This window comes from Bombyx mandarina, chromosome 12 (assembly GCF_030267445.1).
Source record: "Bombyx mandarina strain Sakado chromosome 12, ASM3026744v2".
Classification (NCBI taxonomy): domain Eukaryota; kingdom Metazoa; phylum Arthropoda; class Insecta; order Lepidoptera; family Bombycidae; genus Bombyx; species Bombyx mandarina.
Window position 1 is genome coordinate 9,414,149 of NC_143219.1, and position 22,684 is coordinate 9,436,832.

The 22,684-nt window shown below is 35.7% G+C and overlaps 2 protein-coding genes across 2 annotated transcripts in view; both read left to right on the forward strand.

The window, feature by feature from the left end:
- ft (cadherin-related tumor suppressor fat) overlaps window positions 1-10,856 on the forward strand; it is a 135,893-nt gene extending 125,037 nt beyond the window's left edge. Inside the window, exons 6-9 of the mRNA XM_089731924.1 lie at window positions 776-1,198; window positions 1,499-2,000; window positions 2,199-7,560; window positions 7,678-10,856. Of these exons, the coding sequence (XP_089588050.1) occupies window positions 776-1,198; window positions 1,499-2,000; window positions 2,199-7,560; window positions 7,678-10,303 (8,913 nt within the window). The 3' untranslated portion in view covers window positions 10,304-10,856. The remainder of the gene's footprint in view (window positions 1-775; window positions 1,199-1,498; window positions 2,001-2,198; window positions 7,561-7,677) is intronic.
- A 979-nt stretch (window positions 10,857-11,835) lies between these two features.
- LOC114247964 (pancreatic lipase-related protein 3) lies at window positions 11,836-22,579 on the forward strand. The gene is made up of 7 exons (XM_028181061.2): window positions 11,836-12,222; window positions 15,031-15,112; window positions 16,106-16,254; window positions 16,583-16,834; window positions 17,599-17,790; window positions 18,644-18,815; window positions 22,459-22,579. The coding sequence occupies exons 1-7, from the start codon at window positions 12,183-12,185 to the stop codon at window positions 22,577-22,579; spliced, it is 1,008 nt and encodes a 335-aa protein (XP_028036862.2). The 5' UTR covers window positions 11,836-12,182.
- Window positions 22,580-22,684: the final 105 nt, after the last annotated feature.

The following is a 22,684-nucleotide window of genomic DNA, read 5'->3' on the forward strand; positions in this document are numbered from 1 at the left end:
AACAGGGTTTTATGATACAAAGCTTACTGAAGTATTCAACTGCAGAAACCTGATTGCAAATGCAAACAAAAGCTGTAACGAACACAGAATTCTTAAGGAGTTTTGTTCGAATTAGAAGATACCACCTCTGTCCGCGTATTATTTTATAAAATACTATAATACAATTTTAAATCTAAATACAAAACCAGCTAAAAACATTACTAAAGTTAATTATAAAATTTAATTAAATACAAAGCAAAAGCTTGGTTATCTATTGAGCCTTCTCTGATAGAAGACAGGTCAAGGTGCTATTCCACACGCTTGAATTAAGCTCATCAAAAAAATTATAATTGAAATCTGGAATTGATTTCGATAGATATTTTGGCGAAATTAGTTTCTCTAACTTGATCCTGAACAGTTTCAGTTTTACCTAAATCATTGTAGACCCAGGTTCAGTTCTCGTTTGACAAGTATCAACTTAAACGGAATCTAACTTATTTAGATAAAGTATCGATATTTATACTATATATGTATATATGTATGTATGTGTGTGATCTTTTGTCATGCGATTCAATAGTGGACTATGTGAGAAGCAATATCTAATTCTGCATTTTATTTTTTAAGCAGGCAGAAATTCAGACAGGTTTTTGTATGTTGCCCACAGAGAGGTAGATTTCATATCTACCCTTAGCTCACAATATGCCTGACCACGAATAATTACGCAAAAGTATTCATGTTCAAATCAATTCCACTCTAATCTATTGTAAGTGAAATGTGTAATTACGTTTTTCTACAGGTGACGATACAACTGAAGGATGTGAACGACATGGCTCCTGAATTTATAACACCGAATGTAACATCTATATCTGAAAACATTCCTCTTAATACAGTTGTTATGACCATTAAAGCGATTGATAAGGATGAAGGGAGAAATGGATACGTTGAATATTTCATGATGCCTAACCCAGAAATTAACGGATATTTCTCGTTGGGTAATGTCGATGGAATTATAAGAGCAACTGGAAAACTGGATAGAGAATTAAAATCAAGTTACATAATTACGGTTACTGCAAAAGATAGAGGCGACCCTCCTAACGTTACTAAGATGGATATAAAAATTAGTATTATAGATGAAAACGACAATAGTCCAGTTTTTGATCCTAAGCAATACAGTGCATCAGTTCCGGAAAATGCTAGCATCGGAGCCAGCGTGCTTCAGGTAAATTGAAAATAACATTAATTTTTCCTTTTATTATTTACTAGCTGACCCGGCAGATTTCGTAGTGCCTCAATCGATAAATAAAAAACCTAAACTTTTGTAGAAAATAAACTTAAAACAAACAAAAGGAATTTTGATATTTATCTACCTTTTAAACCTTCTCTGGATATCTACAAATAATTCAAGATCAAAATTAGCCAAATCGGTCCAGCTGTTCTCGAGTTTTAGCGAGACTAACGAACAGCAATTCATTTTTATATATATATAGATTAGTCTGTATTAACACTCTACTCCTTTCAGGTCTCAGCTACTGATGTTGATGAAGATGCTAATGGCAGAGTTCGGTATTCAATAGCTTCTGGTGATGAAAATAGAGACTTTAGTATCAGTGAAGATACCGGAATTGTTAGAGTGGCAAAAAATCTCAATTTCGAAAGAAAATCACGGTATCTTCTGTCTATTAAAGCAGAGGACTGCGCAAAAGATGATGTTAGGTTCGATACTGCAGAAATTGCCATCTCTATTCAAGATATTAATGATAACCCACCAACGTTTTTGGATTCACCGTATTTGGCATACGTAATGGAAAATGTTATTCCACCTAATGGTGGTTTTATAATATCAATCCTTGCTTATGATGCTGATTCACCACCATTTAACAATCAAGTTCGTTATTTTATAAAAGAAGGAGATGCAGATGTTTTTAAAATTAATGCGTCTTCGGGACAAATATCACTTCTTAGGACCTTAGATCGCGAAGTACAAGATGAATATACCCTTGCACTGGTCGCCATGGATACTGGTAAGAATTAATGGAAAATATATGCTTAGTGTATAGTGATATAGCTTATTGAATTTCATGACAGGAGAAACGTAAGAACTATTACAATGGAGATATATTTTTTCAATATATTTTAAATAACTTTAGAAAAGTTAAACAATGGGTAGGGGCTTTTTTTTGTAAATTTTAACGCTAATTTATTATTTTCTTAATTTTCAGGATCGCCACCTCTTACAGGATCTGGTACTGTAAAAATAATTGTACAAGATGTAAACGATAATAGTCCAGAGTTTGAAAGACAAAGTTACAAGACTAGTGTAAAAGAAAACTTACCTTCAGAAACAATGATTTTTCATGCAAAAGCTACCGATAAAGATACGGGGAACAATGCTAAGATAAGATACAGTGTACTTGGAGATAAATCAGAACGATTTAAAATAGACCCTAATACTGGTATGCTATATACTAATGAGACATTAGACCGGGAGGAATGGGATGTATATTACTTAATTTTAATGGCCCAGGATTCATCGACAACTGATCCTCGAACTGCAACTGCAAATTTGACGATTGTTGTTGAAGACGAAAATGACAATACACCGACGTTCCCACATCCCGTATATGAAACACAAATTTCTGAAAGGACTATGAAAGGAAATTTTGTCTTTGGAGTTAAAGCCACAGATAATGATATAGGATTGAGTAAAAAAATTGAATATGATTTAGAAGGAGAACACAAGCATTTGTTTACCATCAACAAAGAGACGGGTGTCATAAAAGCAAAAGAGAATCTTATTACTTATAAAGACAAAAGTATATCATCGTTCAATTTGGTAATCACTGCAAAAGATAGCGGAACACCACCAAAAGAAAGTTCAGCTGAATTGATACTTATTCTCAAATCCGTCAGAAACTTTCCAAAGTTCTCTGTGACTAGCAAGCTTTCGTTTACGTTTTCCGAAGATACTCCAGAAGGTGTATTAGTCACAAGGCTATCAGCTACATCTCCGAAATCCGGTCCTGCTGGGCTATTACAATATGGAATAGCGGGAGGAAATATTGGTGATGCACTACGTGTAGATCAAATGAGTGGAGAAGTTTTTTTAACTGGAAAAGGTTTGGATTACGAAACAATGCCATTATATGAAGTATGGCTTGAAGCAAAAGATTCTGATAACCCTCCTTTGAAATCTTTTATCGAAGTTGAAATAAAAGTCACAGATGCCAATGACAATGCTCCCATAATAGAAAATTCTTTGTACAATGCTACAGTGTTGGAAGAAGAATCCCCTCCTCAGTTGGTGGCAGTAATTCATGCTTTTGATTACGATTCTAATGAAAATGGACGAATATCTTATAAATTAGTAAATGATTATGATGAAACATTTAGTATAGATTCTGAAACAGGTGAAATATATACAAATATGGCACTTGACCGTGAGTCTATACCACATTATGAAATAATTGTTGAAGCTGAAGATCATGGCCTTCCACAGTTAAGCGGCACATCAACAGTAATAATAACAGTTTTGGATAAAAATGACAACCCTCCTAGATTCACAAGGCTGTTTAGTGTTAATGTAACTGAAAATGCAGAAATCGGTTCCTTTGTAATAAGAGTGACCAGTTCTGATTTGGATACTGGGTCAAATGCAAATGCTACGTATAGTTTTGTTGAAAATATTGGAAATAAATTTATTATTGATCCAATCTCTGGAAATGTTACTGTGGCAGGTTCCTTAGATAGAGAAATACAGGACGAATATATTTTGAAAGTCGCTGCTATCGACGGAGCATGGCGATCTGAAACAGCCCTTACCATTACTATACAAGATCAAAATGATAACGCACCTGAATTTGAGTACTCCTATTATAGTTTTAATTTTCCTGAAATGCAATTTAAGAACAGTTTTGTTGGACAAGTAATCGCTACGGACAGAGACAAACAAGGCCCAAATTCGATAATATCATATTCGTTACAACAACCATCAGATTTGTTCTCAATAGATCCAGCGACTGGAGAGATTTTAAGTAAATTCACCATGAATTATAAAAGAACGTCCACAAATTCATCTCCGGAAAACACATATTCTGTCGTTGTTGTAGCTACAGATAATGGGAAACCTCCAATGTCATCAGAGTGCTTAGTGATCATAAACGTTGTCGATGCAAACAATAATGCACCCAAATTCAGGGATCATGAGAAACTAATACCTATTCCTAAAGAAGCCACTATTGGTGAAAAAATAATAAAAATGAAAGCAGAAGACAACATGGACTTTGGAATAAATGCTGAAGTTGAATATTACGTGTCTGGTGGTAATGGTTCGTCGTACTTGACTATTGACCCAAATAGTGGGTGGATTATCGTAAACAAACAATTTTATTATTTAGGGCAATACTATGAACTGAAAATAAAAGCTACAGATCGCGGTGTGCCGCCACAATCAGACGAAACATCAATCGTTTTTGTTGTGACCGGTGAAAATATGTACAGCCCAAAATTCACGGCTTTAAGCTATCAAGTTATAGTGCCTGAAAATGAACCTGTAGGTTCGTCAATTTTGACTATACAGGCTAGTGATGAAGATAATGGACCTAATGGAATTATTCGTTATTCCATTTCGTCCGGAAATGAAGGAAACGAATTTCAAATACATTCTATATCTGGTGCAATTAGCATAATGCGACCGCTCGATTTTGATACAATACAGGAATATCGACTCAATATCACAGCCAATGATCTTGGCTTTAAGTCAAAGAAAGCAACAGCGACATTGACTATTATTTTGACAGACATTAATGATAATGCACCTTTTTTTAATCAAACAACCTACGTCGCATTTTTGCCTGAAAACTCACCTTTAAACACGTTTATTTATAGAGTGACCGCTGTAGATATCGATTCACCAAAAAATGCAATAATCAAGTATTATTTAAACTCTAATATGCTATCATTATTTAACATTGATGAGAACACCGGAGAAATATATTCGAAAGAAGTATTTGATTTTGAAGAAAAAAACCTGTATGATTTAACAGTGAGAGCTGAAAACCCCGATTCGACAATGAAAAACACAACCAATATTATCATTCATATAACAGGCGTTAACGAATACTATCCAAAATTCAAACAACCAGTTTTTCATTTCGACGTATCAGAATCAGCCGAAGTTGGAACAAATGTTGGAGTCATACAAGCTACAGATCAGGATAGTGGTGATGATGGAATAATCTATTACTTATTTGTTGGTTCAAGTAATGATAAAGGTTTTGGAATCAATTCTCAAACTGGCGTTATTCGAGTGGCACGGTATTTGGACAGAGAAACTCAAAATAGAGTAGTATTAACAGTACTTGCAAAAAACTCTGGAGGTATTCGAGGTAACGACACTGATGAAGCACAAGTGATAATTTCAATCCAAGACGGTAATGATCCTCCAGAGTTTGTACGCCTTAATTATGAAGCTACAGTATCTGAGGGAGCTTATATTGGCCACGAAGTTATTCAGGTACAGGCTGTAGACAAAGATGTAAGACCACAAAATAATCAATTCAGCTTTTCAATTATCGGCGGAAATATTGAACAAAGTTTCAAAATAGATCCACAGAATGGTAAAATAGAAGTAGCAAGGAAGTTAGATAGAGAGAAACTACCTGCATACTCATTAATAGTTGGTGCAATAGATACCGGCTCACCACCCCAAACAGGAACAGCGACAGTCAAAATAATGTTGACTGATATAAATGACAACGGTCCTATTTTCGACGTCAATTCTTTTGAAGGATCAGTGTACGAGAATGAGCCACCTAACACCAGCATAACAACATTATCAGCGACAGATCCAGATTTGCCACCAAATGGTGCACCTTTTACGTACTCCATTATAGGTGGGAAACATGAGAGCTTTATAAATGTAAATAAGCATACAGGCGTATTATCCACAGCCAGGAAAATCGACAGGGAAGCTACACCGATACTCGAAATAAGTATACAAATTGAAGATAGTGGAACACCTGTAATGCGATCTAAATATGATATATTAATAAAAGTTCTCGACCGAAATGATAATCCGCCGACTCCTCGATCGGTTCATGTTGTTGTATATGCATTTAATAACAAAGTGCCGAATGGAAAAATTGCTGACGTTAAACCTAATGATCCTGATATTATTGGTGACTATAAATGTAAGATAATTCGAGATTCTACTTCAGATAGAACACTTTCACTATTGAATATCAGATCTGGATGTGACCTCTACACTAATACTATAAAACCTGGTCAAGGTTATTCTTTTTCAGTGCTGGGTAATGACGGTATTCACAAAGACGTCATATCCTCAGTAAGTGTCGAATACTTTTCTTTTGACAACACCACTGTGGAAGAATCGGTTACCATCAGAGTTATGAATATGACGGCAAATTTTTTTTTAACACATTTCTATCGCAGTTTGTTGGAAATTCTTAACGCCAAGCTAGACAAAAATAAGGAAACCATTTTTTTATACGGCGTCAATGAAGTACCCAACTATTTAGACCTAACAGTAGCCTTGAAAGGAAACAACTCTATTTCTAAGAAAGAATCAACAGAACATTACTTAAAAAATAAAGAATTCGAAATCACTACATTATTAAAGCACGAAATTACTATCGGATATTATCCATGCTCGTCACATCGATGTCAAAACGGTGGCTTATGTACGAATTCCATTAAGATTTTAGAAGACACAAAAATTATAGATAGTTCAGCTATTATCTTATCTTCACCTTTCGTTAAACATGATTACGAATGTCATTGTGCTGAAGGATTTATGGGAAAGAATTGCGAAAAACGTCAAGATCCTTGTTCACCTAATCCTTGCCGCTATGGAGGACATTGTCGAAAACAAGGACATGATTTCTTATGTACTTGCCCTGTTCGCCGTGATGGGAAAACTTGCGAATTAGAAAAAAATGATGTGTGCAGTAGCAGTCCTTGTAAAAATGGAGGTTCTTGTAAAGAAAGTGCAGATGGTAGTTCATTCTTCTGTCTTTGTCGGCCCGGATATCGGGGTAATCATTGTGAAGCTCTGGTAGATTCATGTCGACCAAATCCATGCTTATATGGTGGAATATGTGTCAGCTTAAAACCTGGCTATAAATGTAGTTGTTCGGATGGACGTTACGGAACCCATTGTGAAAGCACAACATTTGGATTCGATGAACTATCATATATGCAGTTCCCGGCACTGGATGCATCGACCAATGACATCACGATAATTTTTGCAACAACGAAACCGGATGCATTACTTTTATACAACTTCGGCGCGCAAACTGGAGGCAGATCTGACTTTATAGCTATTGAACTACTTAATGGAAAACCTATTTTTTCTTTCGGGGGTGCAAGAACTTCAATAACATCTGTAGCCATATCGAATCCAAATAAAAATTTAGCGGACGGCAACTGGCATAAACTCACTGCAACAAGAAATGGAAGGGTCATATCTTTGAGCACAACATCTTGCACTGATCACGGAGATATTTGTATGGAATGCGAACCTGGAGACGACTCCTGTTACAATGATGACACCGGACAAGCCGGGTATGTTTAATAGTCTACGTGATCTATTTTCAAATGTAGAAACACTAGTACTTTTGAAATGACATTATTGTAAAATAAGCTTGCAAATTTTTTTATCTCTTTTTTTATTATTTACAGAACTTTGAACTTCAACAACGAACCACTTTTGATTGGAGGAATTCACAAAGCTGATCCTCTGTTAGAACGCCCAGGACAAGTCCACTCTGATGACTTCGTAGGATGTATGCATAGCATAACCATAAATGGTCGTTTGCTAAATCTTTCAAATCCTTTAAATTCCCGAGGTGTTGAAGCAAATTGTGGTCGATCCGAAAAAGGAACATGTTATAAAAAAGCTATGTGTGGATTGGGAGAATGCATCGACCGGTGGAAATCCAATTTGTGTAAATGTGATGGTACTTTTATTGCACCTGATTGTTCAGCCGCCTTACAATCTATTTCAGTCGGAGAAACAGGGCTTATATCATTTTCTATATCAGAAAAACATCGGAGAATGCAGTTATTGGATACATTTTACAGCGGAAATACCATGTGGGAAAAACACACTAATAAAGTTCTTAGTAAAATTAATACACGTACAAATAGTCCAGCCAAAATGTTGTCATTTCTTTTTCGGACTCACAGAAAAGATGGAATACTGTTTTACGCAGCCACTGAAAAGTATTTTACATTAATTGAATTACACGAAGGAAAAGTAAGTTATACTTCAAAACAGAATTCCGTGGTGAATATGACACAAAATGAACAGAATGATGTGTCTGATGGTACCTGGCATAATATAACCTTATTGTCTTTTGGAAGGAGTATTCGATTGTTAGTAGACAATAATGATGTTGGGGAAGAGCTGGATGCTGCTGGTGTACACGATTTCTTAGATCCGTATCTCACTGTAATGTCCCTAGGAGGAGTAAAAGCTGAATTATTAATGACTTCGAGCCAAAACAAATTTGAAGGTTGCTTAGCCAATTTTTCTATTAATAATGAAATACAGCCGTTTGCTGGGAATGGAAGTATTTTTAAGGAAACCATTTTAAAAGGGAAACTTCTAAATGGTTGCCACAGTGCATTTGGTATTGGGGCAGCACAAAATCCAGATCCCCTGCGTATTGGTATTACACTTGTCATTGTGTTTTTCGTAATTTTACTTGTTGCTATTTCCGTGTCCATTATATTCTATCGTTTACGAAAGCAAAAAAAGGAAAAAGTTGGTGGCTCCACAGGAAAAATGAATGCCGTTCATTCGAAGCAAAATGGTGGAACATCCATGTCTAATGCACCAAACCTAATAGCTGGAACCAATGAAAGTTTGATGAATCGTGGCTTACACAACAATGACACTAGCCTAAACAGTTATATTTCTGAAAGCGTTGATATAACACGTAATGTCGGACATATTGTTGGTCCTGAACTTTTATCAAAAAAATATAAAGACAGAGAAATAATGAATATAGACCCACTCAGGCCGCAACGTCCCGACATCATTGAACGAGAAGTTGTTGGGAAAAGCCCAGCTTTAAGAGAAGATCATCATCCGCCTCCACCTCTTTCGACCAACACTTCACATCACCATGATCATCCAAGTGGAATGGACCTAAATTCAGAAATACCAGAACATTACGATTTAGAAAATGCAAGTTCAATAGCACCTTCTGATATAGATATTGTTTACCACTACAAAGGTTTTCGAGAAGCGGCTAATGTCCGAAAATATAAAGCAACTCCACCACCTTTAACCGGTTATCATCATAAACATCAAACTCCTCAACATCGTCACTCTCCTCATCACCCAGGCGGATACCCGTCCAGAGTACTACAGCAGGCTTCTCAGCCCCCACCCCAACCACGCCAACATCAAACAACGCCACTTGCACGACTATCACCAAGTAGTGAATTAAGCCAGCAGCCTCGTATATTGACCCTGCACGATATATCAGGAAAACCTTTGCAAAGCGCTCTACTTGCTACAACGTCCAGTTCTGGAGGTGTGGGCAAAGATGCTTTACATAGTAATAGTGAACGTAGCCTAAACAGCCCTGTGATGTCTCAGCTAAGTGGACAAAGCTCATCAGCTGGAAGAAAGACACCCAGTGCTACACCCCAAGTACCTCAAGTAGTGTCCGTAGGATCAGGGGCTGTCGGCTTAACTGCAGAAGAAATAGAAAGAATGAATGCGAGACAAAGGACGTCGAGCTTAGTGTCAACATTAGATGCAGTTTCTAGCTCCAGTGAAGCACAACGAGGTACAGGAGTAGGACATCACATGTCACATAGACATCATTCCCCTCAAGACGACAATAGAAGTTCAACAGGGTCCGATGATGAAAGCGGTAATGACAGTTTTACTTGCTCCGAAATCGAATACGATAACAACAGTATTAATGCTGAAAAACTTGACGACGTTAGGAGACCAAATGTGAGCAACGCAAATAACACAAAGAAATCAATTTTACCGCCACCATATGAAAGTTTTGACTCTTCATTTCGAGGCTCTTTAAGCACTCTAGTAGCTTCGGATGATGATCTTGTACCGCATGTCAGTTCAGCTTTATATCGACAAGCGAACGGTTCGCCAGCCTCAGCCGCTCTCGGTTGGGATCATCTCTTTAACTGGAGACCCAATTTCGAAAGTATGATCGGGGTTTTTAAAGACATTGCTGAATTACCAGACGCTGTTAACGGGCGTATGTCATCTTCGTTAAGACTTCAGAACGGCACGCCGAAACCTTCTGAAGAATATGTTTAATATAATAATATAAGACTGTAAATAATACTTTGTTTTGAGTTTTGTAAAAACTGTTTCGTTGGGATCTTGTATCAAGATTTCGCGTTCCAAACCTCTTGCCATATATTGTTATCCTTTTTGTATAATAGTATGTAATCTTCTTGTGATGTATAGATTAATGTTTAAGCTATCAAACCTCACTGTAAATACATATACGTGTAGATATATTTTATAACGTTTAGGATATTTGCGTTTTGTACAGAAAATCTGCATTTGTTTTATATGAACGGAACAAAATAATTTCGACTCTGGATGTAGGCAATGTTCTCTATTATTTTACTGTAAATAAGACGAATACGCTTATAGTGTGAAATATTTATGTAAGTTTAATTATTGTGATACATGTTTTCTGGAAGCTATTACTTTCAACTATGTAGTAATAAATAGTACATCCAGGGTTCTTTTTAATGACGATTGTATTGAGCCATATTATTAATTAATGAACAAAGTGCCAAATGCGTTTTCTGTTAAAAGAACCGACTGATTTATACAAATAAATAAAAAATGAATTATATTTTATTCTGTGTTATTTAAAATATCCATTTATACCTATAATATTTAATACGCTTTCTATTTTTTTGAATATGACCTAGTTCTGTCAAACAATACATTTGAGCAAACGAATAATGAACAATGTGTCAGGAAGCGTTCCAAGATTCCGTAAAGGCTAATTGTTGCTGCAAACATTGGTGCCCTTAATTCATTATCAGACGCGGTCTTGACTGTAATTATATGAAACAAGGGAACCACCTAAAGTACACGAAAGTCTGATAAGATGAAACGCTACCGATAATTTTAATGTCACCCGCGTAATTTGGAACAAAAAATCGTTTGAGTACTTTCGTTGTAAAAAAAATAGTATTTTATTTCTTCCCTTATTTGTTGTATTTGTAACATTTGAAGGAGCAACATGTTTTTATACAGAGTTTTTGTCAAGATTACCCAAGATTTTAGCTCAAGACATTTTACCGTGTATACCAATGGTTTTTCGAAAAATTATTTTGTATAGTTTTTTTTTAGCCCATAGACATCTACTACGTAAATGCGCCATACACCTTGAGATATAAGTTCTAAGGTGTCAGTATAGTCACAACGGCTGCCCCACCCTTCAAACCGAAACGCATTACTGCTTCACGGCAGAAATAAGCGGGGCGGTGGTACCTACCCGTGCGGACTCACAAGAGGTCCTACCACCAGTAAGATACAAAAGATAAAAAATTTACAAACACAACCGTCACGTCACACAGCGATCCAGTAATTTAGACTAATTGTTAATGGGCTGCTTACCTACCGAGTATTAGCGAACACACTTTTATAATTTCCACCTTGAAAACTCAATAGTTTTGTATTTTATGCTTCAGTTTAATTTACTTTATTAGGGTCATATATTCTGAAATTATACGGCAGAAAAAAATAAAAAAAATTCTGCGCGCAGTCCTATAACGATAAAAACGTGTGTCATAAAGTAAAAAAAATCGTGATGGCATTATAACTGTATCATCCATTCTATTACTTCAGTGTTAAATTTGCGTACCATTACGCAGTTAAGGTTATCTTTTTAAGTGAAGTGCTTATATATCATTAATTCGAATGTTACGTAGCGTTATTTTTCACTTAAGTGAATAAGCTGGAACAAAACAAAGTAATAGCTAGGTACGTTGCTGATAGATATTAAGAAACGCTGAATTTTCTATTCTTCTCTATGTTTGGAAACAGTTGATTTCAATGTACGGACGTTGACAGACTTAGGAGCAGCGCGGAGACGGAAGTATCGTGTAAATAGCTGTGATAGCTATAGTGGGTTTGAATTTTTTTCAGTCACTATAAATATTCATCTACAATGTTACGACGTCTGTTATACTCCCATGGATTTTTTCTCTGTAAGTCTGCATTTGGCTATTGATTTTATTTTAATAAATTACCAAATAATGTATTACAGCTGTGAGTATGTACTGATAAATGATTTTTGAAGTGTGCTCGGTGTTATGTTTTAAAAATTTATCCAAATTTATCTTTCGACTTATTCAATATATGTTTCTAAATGCACTCTACATTTTTACGGTAATTTAAAACGAAATCAATCTTGTTTTAAAATAAAATATGTTTTTACACACCGATTTCATATAGGGTTTAAAGATATGCTAATAAAAATCAATATTTCCATTATAACAGATCAAAATATCTCGGAATTTCTTTTCTAAAATAACAGACGTAACCGTGTTCTCGCGGATGCAAAAGTATTTTAAAATTATACAAATACACCTCATTTTTCTCAACGGGTTTGAGTTAATCTAATATATAAAATTCTCGTGTCACAATGTTCGTTCCCATACTCCTCCGAAACCGCTAGACCGATTCTCATGAAATTTTTTATGCATATTCAGTAAGCCTGAGAATCGGCTACTATCTATTTTTCATACCCTAAGTGATTATGGTTGTCCACCCCTAACATATTTTTTTTTATTTGGACTTTTTTTTTTGTTATAATGAGGTATTATGTGGTTGAATGAGGTTTTGTTATTTTTATTATATATTCCCTCATCGTTCACAGCACTACATAGCTCTTTCACTCATTTACCACATCCTTACACACTTAAAATAAGTTAGTTTTTTTTTCTACACTAGAAATTCCCTAGAAATCTTATATAATGCAAAAAAATGTTTGCCGGGTCAGCTAGTCATATTTATAATATATATCTCTGAAATATTATTGGTGGTGTGGCTTTGGCCTAGAATTGCACGATCCGATTTCTCTCTGTGGGTAAAGGCGTGGTTTTCGAGATTCGCTATAGAATGGGCAGTAGCGTTATTTGAACATTATACCAGTGTATCACCATTAATGATGCTAGAGCATATTGCTAGCCCCAATATTTAAGTACCGCGATTCTGTCTATATGTGTTATTTTTGCCGCGAAGCAATCATGCGCTCTAGTTTGAGGGGTGGAGCAGCTACAATACAATTGAGACTTTGACTACGTTTATTAACATGGTTGTTTATTGCCTTTAAAGGCAAGAGGGCATATGACCCCTCTGATAGTAGCTAGTCAACCAATGACATCAACAATACCAGGGGAACTGTCATACCGCTGTCTAAGGTAGAGGCATCAGAGTTGCTCATTTGCCTATATATAACAAAAATATAAGCACTCAAGTCAAACAATAGAATACAGAACAGGCAGTCAAATGAAATACCAAACACAGACTGAGATTAAGAATTAATATTTAGTATAACAATTTAATAATATATAATGATTAAAGTTACATAACGGTATTTATTTCTGACATCGTACATTACCATTTAAATTGTTTTAGAAAAACTTAAAAAACATTAATTTCTCCACCTGGAACCTCTGGGTCTGCAGAGGGTCTACAGAGAGGTATTTTGTACCGTATGTTCCATAGGGAGTGCTCTGAGGAATTGTTCGAGATGATACCGTCATCTCGTTTTTACCACCTGGAGCCACTGCGGTCCTCCACAGTGCGTTTCCAGAGTATTTTTTTGCCACGTACCATCCGGCTATGGAATGAGCTCCCCTCCACGGTGTTTTCCGAGCGCTATGACATGTCCTTCTTCAAACGAGGCTTGTGGAGAGTATTAAGCGGTAGGCAGCGGCTTGGCTCTGTCTCTGGCATTGCTGAAGACATTGGGCGATGGTAGCCACTTACCATCAGGTAGGCCGTGTATTCGTCTGCCTACAAGGGCAATAAAAAAAACCCCCACACCAATACTATGATGTGGACAACTTTGGTCTCTTTCTGAAGCAACACCTTTCTGATTTTTAAAACGGTTTGAAGTTTTTTTCTCAACATATTTTGCATTTATTAAAGACTGTATTCTTATCCAATTATTGGAACAAGAAAACAAGAATTATAATTAGTAAGGTCTTATCGTGACATTAAAATGTTAGGCAGTGTAAGGTAGGTCGGTAATTAAGGTATAAAATATAAGTTTCAAATTTTTGTTGTTTCACTCCTTGTTTATAACAATGTAAAATACATAGATTAAAACTGCAAGAGAGAGAGTACTCCTCTTGTAGTTTGTTACCGACAATTGTTAAAAAACAAACTCTTAAACTGTTTCTAAACATTTAGGTAAAACAAGACAAAACAAAATGATGAATCAGTACTTAGTATCTGTAACAGTTTCGAAATAACTCGGGTAAATAATAAAATACAACAATGATACTCTTATAAAAGTAATTTCGAAATTGTACACATTTAGGAGTGTTTTCATTATTTATAAAACCTTATGTTTATGTTAATGTGTATTCGTTTTGAAAAGGCCATGAATTAAAACATGATTGGAAAAATACAAAAACGGATTACTTTTAATTAGCACTATATATAGAATTATAAAGTTTTTAGTATTACTAATGATCATCAACGGGATATCCTTGATTTTGTGACGGGTGTTCACGAGCGGTCACGTCTGCCAGACTGTCGCAAATTCAAATTTCTAACAGACCAGATCACCTACTTCTCTATTTTTTACAGTCTGATAAGTTTCTTTATTTCTTTAGTTCGAAAGGGATTGTGATAACCTGTCAAATATACGTTAGTATGCGGAATATAGTTCAACAAATATAATTCAATTAAGACCCTAACTCAGTCTAAGTCGACCGAAAATCTATCAGATTGATTATTATACTAAAAAATGGATTGGTATTTAAAATCATAAACATTTACAGGTATAATAACAGCGTGCTTAAGTTGTGTTACGCCACCTTTGGAATGTCCAAATAAAAATATTACTTTCTGGTTGTACACTCGGTAAGTTAAATATTATTCGATTATTTTTCATTTTATTATTATTATTATTTTCGTTTTTATTTTGGCAAAGCGCATTCTGGGTGTGTGCGAGTATGTTCAATATTCTGCTTATTTATAATGCCAACAGATCAGCAGTTTGAAGATTTTTATAGTCATATTTTAATAAAACTATGACATTAATTTCGAACAAAAATTTGAAAGTTTAAAATCTTTTTTATTTCCTTAAATTAGTTGTTATGATCTTAAGTGACGAATGGAGATCTATAGGTAATCGAAAATGAATGCTACCAGCTGTCTTGGTGTATAACATCGGACTCTATCGGATTATTGCCCTAACCGAGTTTCCAAAATTTCAGATTTCGACAAAAAAAACATGTGATTGCAGACACCTTTCGTATAATCCTTGCTTTTGGTTTGCTTGAGTCTTGTCTAAAATCACGCGTTCTTATTCTCATATCTGCTGTGGCTGTAGTGCTAGCAATTCCTGTAACATTTTGTCAGTACACTTAACAGTAAATATTTGTTATAATTGCCCCATGTGGGCAATAATGGGCCCAAAAATTACTTCTATCGGACATTGTTACCCACACAGCTATCGTAGGTATTTACTTTATTAGGTAGGCATATACCATGTACTTATGATATTCGCAGGTCTATGTATGAACATGCACGTTGAGGCTGAAGTGAACTTCGCTCTAATATTACTTTCATACATGTGGCTAAAAACTTTAAATCTTGTATGGTCAGCCTTATACCTGCGTCCATCAGTCAATTTATATGAAAACTAATTGGTCATACGAAATATTTAACAACTGAAATAAGCCGTTATTTCTATATAAAAATATATTTTAGACAAGGGCTTTAAGTGTAAGGGATAAATTTTTCAACAATGATAAATGGTGCAGTAGCTTTGCTCCTTGAAATAAAAAGATAGCAAAGTTTAAGTCTAGCATTACAAACGGTTTTGTAACTGAAATCAAATTATATTTTTAGGGCCAACGAACACAGTCCTCATCAACTATTAGCCGATGACAACAATTCTATAACCGAAGCACCGTGGGTTACTGACGCTCCGATCAAGATACTGATCCACGGGTACACGGGTCATAGAGATTTCTCACCTAACACTGAAATTAGACCTGGTACTCCAAGTTTATTTGATTTCAAATTAAGGAATAATCTAGACTGCATTCTTTTTCAGCAGAACTTTTATTTTTAGTTTAAATGTTTCCCTTTGAATATCGGATTTCCAAATATCGTTTGATTTTGTTTTATTTCAATAAAAATTACTTTTGATAAAAGAAGACAATTTTCAATTTCAAAAACATATGTGACCTAATTAGATTTCTGTGTCGAAACTCAGCAAAATATACTTCAATACACAGTTCCAACCTCCATTAACTTATTTCAAAGAATACTTAAATGTATAATAATAGAGTATTTTTATTTATCATACTTCTTTTGTTTCAGCCTACATGAAATGTTGCGATTACAATGTTATTAGTGTGGACTATAATAACATAGCATTGGAGCCTTGCTATTTGGAATCAGCTAGAAACACAGAGCTAGTTGGAAAATGTACCGCTCAACTTATAGATAATCTGATCAAAATACATGGTTTTAAAATGCAAAGATTTCACGTGATCGGATTCAGTCTTGGTGGTCAAACAGCCGGTTACATTGCAAATTACCTAATCAGTGGACGACTATGGAGAATTACCGGTACGTCAGAAACTTTGTTTTAGATTTTTGGAAAAAAGAAGGAATAGCAGATTTCTAAAATAAAATTGGAGTGTCTGTTTGTTTAAATAACCGCTTTTTACTACATGCATATGAATATAATATACGCTACATACACCAAAATAGCATTTTTTTCAATTTTTGTCTGTCTGTCGGCTTGTTCCGGCTAATCTCTGAAACGACTGGACTGATATTGACGAGACTGTCACTGATAGGTAGCTGATGATATAAGGAGTAACTTAGGCTACTTTTTTAAACTAGCTTCGCCCTGCGGCATCACCCGCGGTACGACAATAACCGCGAGTAGCATCGTGGGATCAATAATAATTATCATCAATATCAATAATAAAATTTAATGTTTCCGAAGCGAAACGAGGGCGGGTCGCTAGTAATAAATAAATCAGTAATGATCTTTTTTTGGCTTTCGTTGAATTCATGTGGTTCGGGATCAAGCGTTTTTAGCAATATATATTACGTATACGCTTAAATTTACTATTAGTTTAAATTCACTTGTTTTTGTCTAAATAGAAAATCGTAACTTAGGTTCGTTGAATATATAACTAACAAAACAAAAACAAATCTGACCTCTTTTTCTACTTTTGACGGTAACTCATGTTCTTTTTTTGGTTAGTTTTTTGGTTACAAGCTTCGGTGTCATCGATAAAATTATTGGAACCAGATAGTTTTTTATTGAAGATATTTTAGTTTTAACAACTCATCTTAATTTGAAGATTTTTTTGTTTTAGCATTAGATCCTGCTATGCCCCTGTTTGTTACAACTGACAACAGTAGAAAGGTTGACATGACTGATGCAGATTTTGTAGACGTTCTCCATACGAATGCTTTAGAAAAAGGAAAATTAGAAGCCAGCGGTCATGTAGACTTTTACGCCAACGGTGGTATCACTCAACCCGGCTGTAAAGCTTCTGAAGAACAAAGTAAACAACTAGACTCAAATATCCACAAAACTATACTTTATAATATAGATTATTTTCATATGCTTCATATTTATATTAATTACATACTAGCTGATGTTGTCTTTCATATTAAATAATGTTCACCTTAAAATATTAGGTCAATATTGTATAATAACTTTTCATCCTTAAAAGTCCGAACCCATAAGTGTTTCGTGACAGAAATCGGCAGAAACGTGGCGCGTAAGTACTTGTGCAGGTACATATTACTCCCTAAAACTGGTAATAGCGCCAATTCAATCTAATTCATTTGAACGTATAAATCTAAATCCTCAGATTTGTGTTCCGATCACATCGCTAGGCTTGTTCATGACTCATTTATCTATTTGCCTCATCTGTGATTTATCAAAATACACAATACTGGTGGTAGGACCTCTTGAGAGTCCGCGCAGGTAGGTACCACCACCCTTCTTATTTCTGCCGTGAAGCAGTAATGCGTTTCGGTTTGAAGGGTGGGGCAGCCGTTGTAACTATACCTGAGACCTTAGATTACTGGTGGTAGGAGCTCTTGAGAGTCAGCGCGGGTAAGTACCACCACCCAGCTTATTTCTGCCGTGAAGCAGTAATGCGTTTCGGTTTGAAAGGTGGGGCAGCCGTTGTAACTATGCCTGAGACCTTAGAACTTATGTGTCAAGGTGGGTGGCGCATTTACGTTGTAGATGTCTACGGGCTCCAGTAACCACTTAACACCAGGTGGGCTGTGAGCTCGTCCACCCATCTAAGCAATAAAAAAAAACTATCAATAATAATAGTCCGCATAACAGTTTTACGTAATTTCAATCTTGATGAAACTTAAAATACAAAATTTCCTTTCCAGCGAAATCCGGTTGCGACCACGCCAGGGCACCGATCTACTACGCGGAGTCTATTATAACAGACGTTGGCTTTTACGCAACGAAATGTTTTTCTTGGATTACTTACATGATCGGCTGGTGTGAGCTAATCAATTCGAGTGATGAGATATTATTTGGCGAATATGTATCTTTGGAGTACGTATGAAATTTATTTTAACGTTTTTCTAGTTATGATCTTCAGACGAGCTCATGGCTCACCTCGTGCTAAGCGGTCACCGGAATCCTCAGGCACCATAACATAAAATCTTAATTGCAATGATACATCGTGGTCGTCGTGGCCTAACGGATAAGACGTCCGGTGCATTCGTGTTGAAGCGATGCACCGGTGTTCGAATCCCGCAGGCGGGTACCAATTTTTCTAATGAAATACGTACTCAACAAATGTTCACGATTGACTTCCACGGTGAAGGAATAACATCGTGTAATAAAAATGAAACCCGCAAAATTATAATTTGCGTAATTACTGGTGGTAGGACCTCTTGTGAGTCCGCACGGGTAGGTACCACCGCCCCGCCTATTTCTGCGGTGAAGCAGTAATGCGTTTCGGTTTGAAGGGTGGGGCAGCCGTTGTGACTATACTGAGACCTTAGAACTATATCTCAAGGTGTGTGGCGCATTTACGTTGTAGATGTCTATGGGCTCCAGTAACCACTTAACATCAGGTGGGCTGTGAGCTCGTCCACACAGCTAAGCAATAAAAAAAAAAAAAAAAAATACATAAGATGTTCTACCCGTTAAACTTGAAGGTCACTGCAGAAGTAAGGTTAAAGGTGGTAAGTAACAACCCGCGCAGGATATTGAAAACAATGCTTCCAGTAGCCAAGACTGGAAGAGATAGGGTATAATTAGTTAAAGAGAAGACAAAGAGGAGTAGAGACTAGTAAAATTAGTTGAAGATACTCCTACTAGGTCTCTACAGAAAATCATATAAGATCTTCTGGCCTTATTCTAGTATTATTAGATTATTTACTATTTTAGATAATTAGGCATTATTTGAAAATTAAACATATCCCCTTTCAGTTGTTAAATCTTATCGAATATTGATATATACGATTATTTCCCTGCTAAAGTTTGTTAAGAATACATATTACTTCTTTAATGATCTAAGTGAATACAATAACGAATATCTACATAAGTCCCCATTAAAAGTTCGATTATGAATGAAAACTAAATATATATAAACATATTATTAGAGATTTAAATGTACATATGTACCGTAGCGTTTCCACACTTTCACCGAGAGCATTTTCCTCAACTGTAAAATATGCTTCCTGACTTGCTTATTATCTAATATTTTGTTATAAAATAGTTTATTTTTTCTTTTTTTATTGCTTGGGTGGGTGGACGAGCTCACAGCCCACTTGGTGTTAAATGGTTACTGGAGCCCTTAGACATCTTTATCATAAATGCACCACCAACTTGAGCTATAAGTTCTAAGGCCTCAAGTGCGGTTACAACGGCTGCCCCACCCTTCAAACCGAAACGCATTACCGCTTCACGACAGAAACAGGCAGGATGGTGGTACCTACCCACGCGGATTCATAAGAGGTTCTACCACCAGTAATTTGTCTCCATTTGCTTCTGTCTCGCGCCAATTCAATAGGGCGTTGTAGTTTCTCATGTTGTCTCTACAACACTTGTACAACATCATGATGGAATATAGTTTGGCTATGGAATATCGAATATCGAAAAACTATATCTACTGGCTCACAAAATAAAATATGCTTTACATCAAATCGCATGACCAACAAATTTATTTTCTGAATGCACAAATAAATCAATTCATGACCGTTTCCTAGTTTAATAAAGTAATAAACATTTAATCCAAACGTCAAATCAGAACACTTATTTACAAGATTTTATTTTTATTTAGTTTTTTATACGTTAAATACACCTACATTTTATATACTATACAAATTTGGTGGTCACGAAAAATAAAAGGAAAATAAAGCGTAAAATATTTCTGATATCTTATACCAGCATCGGTAAACATACTTAAGGAATGTATTTGTGTACAATAAAATAGAAAAATCCGTATATCGTTCGACTTACAATTCAAAAATATTAGAAATATTACAGACAAAAAAAAGCGCGAAAAAAAACCTTCAGTTTCAGTCACACCGAAATCTGTTCCTTGTTTATTTGTAACTAAAATTCAATTTTCTTAAAATTGTTACATTTACAATAAATAACGTACGTCCGTACCGACCGTTGTCGTACTAAAAGTTTTATGTCGATTCTACTAAAGTTCAATGAACTATGCCGAAGGCTGTTACAAAATTGTCCGTGAACTTGGCATCAATCTGGGACTGTAGACAGCTAGATAAGTAACGATGTTTTTTCACAAAAAAACAAACTTCGCATCGCACTGATAGAAAATACTTCAATTTATAATATTTTTGGTCTAAAATTGTTATCTATAAAAAGACGAGAAGTTTCAGTATTGTTCATATACTTGGAAAAAAGCTAAAAGCAGAGAGGCTCTTTTCAGCGTCTACGCTAGGAAAAAAAAAACATATTTAGAATAGAGCCAAACAAATATAATTGTTGCGTTCATAGATATTGGGAGTATTGTTTTTCTTTCCAATAAATGCGAAGGAAAAAAGTATATCCAAAAAACACCCAAAAAAAAATTAGGTTTATCCGAACGACTTTTAAGTCATCGTGGCCTAAAGGACGTCCGGTGCATTCGTATATAGCGATGCAACGGTGTTCGAATCCCGCAGGCGGGTACCAATTTTTCTAATGAAATACGTACTTAACAATTGTTCACAATTGACTTCCACAATAAAAATCAAACCCGCAAAATTATAATTTGCGTAATTACTGGTGTTAGGACCTCTTGTGAGTCCGCACGGGTAGGTACCATCGCCCCGTCTATTTCTGCCGTGAAGCAGTAATGCGTTTCGGTTTGAAGGGTGGGGTAGCCGTTGTAACTATACTGAGACCTTAGAACTTATATCTTAAGGTGCGTGGCGCATTTACGCTATAGATGTCTATGGGTTCCAGTAACCACTTAACACCAGGTGGGCTGTGAGCTCGTCCACGCATCTAGGCAATAAAATAAATAAATAATAATAATACGTGACTCGTTTTTATGCTGTAGACGTGGGAGGGGAAAGGTATACCAGCGAAATATCTCTATAAAAGACCTTGTCTTGTCAAGAACCTCCGTAAATTTTATATTTCAATGAGCATCTAAAGCCACACTAGTAGATTTCTATCAAATTTGGTGAGACAGGGAGAGGAATACGCAGAGTGAAGGTAAACGTAATGCAAATTGATAACAAACCCTTAAACCTACATCAGGGCCGCAAGTCCTCTGTCATTCTCCAAATTCTTCTCTCAGCAACACGATAGACCTGGCACGTGCACGGTGAATAAACGAATTGCTAAGATATTCGTCTCACTTTAATTGAACCCCGAATTCTTATCAAAAATACCAGGAGTAATGGGTACGGTACGAGTCCGCACTAGCCGATACTATAAATATAAATATAAAATAAATTAGCTTAGATGTGCCTTGAAGTAATTGCGCTTTCTGGCCTTAAAGACAGGATTGCTTTTTCTCAATCCACCTAAGAATTTTGACCACCGTCAAGAGATTGCACTCAGTACTTTTCTGTGGGCAGTACAATCGTTTGCTCGTCACACTTCAATGTTGCTTTTTATATACTCTTGGCGCTCAAGGTCTTATCCTTTTTGACATTAATTAAATCAATGATTAATAAATAGCAACGAACTATCAATTTAATATTATCTAAAGTGTTTTTTTCAGAGTCACCGGTTTTTATTTCTTCCCGACAAATTTTGAATCTCCATTCGCCAAAGGCTTGAACCACAGGAACACAAGAGATTTATTAAGTCAAGAATTTAATAAATATGATAATGGAATTTGAAAACAGTCTTTTGATTTTTCTATTTCATTTAAGGTCATTTATAAACGTTTGTCATAAGTATTCATGTACTTATTCTATACCTTTCCATCCTATGATTTGGTTTGG

Coding starts and splice junctions, on each gene's coding strand:
- LOC114247964 (XM_028181061.2), top strand. CDS start 12,183: ATGTTACGACGTCTGTTATACTCCCATGGATTTTTTCTCT. Junction 17,791..18,643: donor TAAAGCTTCTGAAGAACAAA/GTAAACAACTAG, acceptor TTTCCTTTCCAG/CGAAATCCGGTTGCGACCAC. Junction 18,816..22,458: donor GGCGAATATGTATCTTTGGA/GTACGTATGAAA, acceptor TGTTTTTTTCAG/AGTCACCGGTTTTTATTTCT.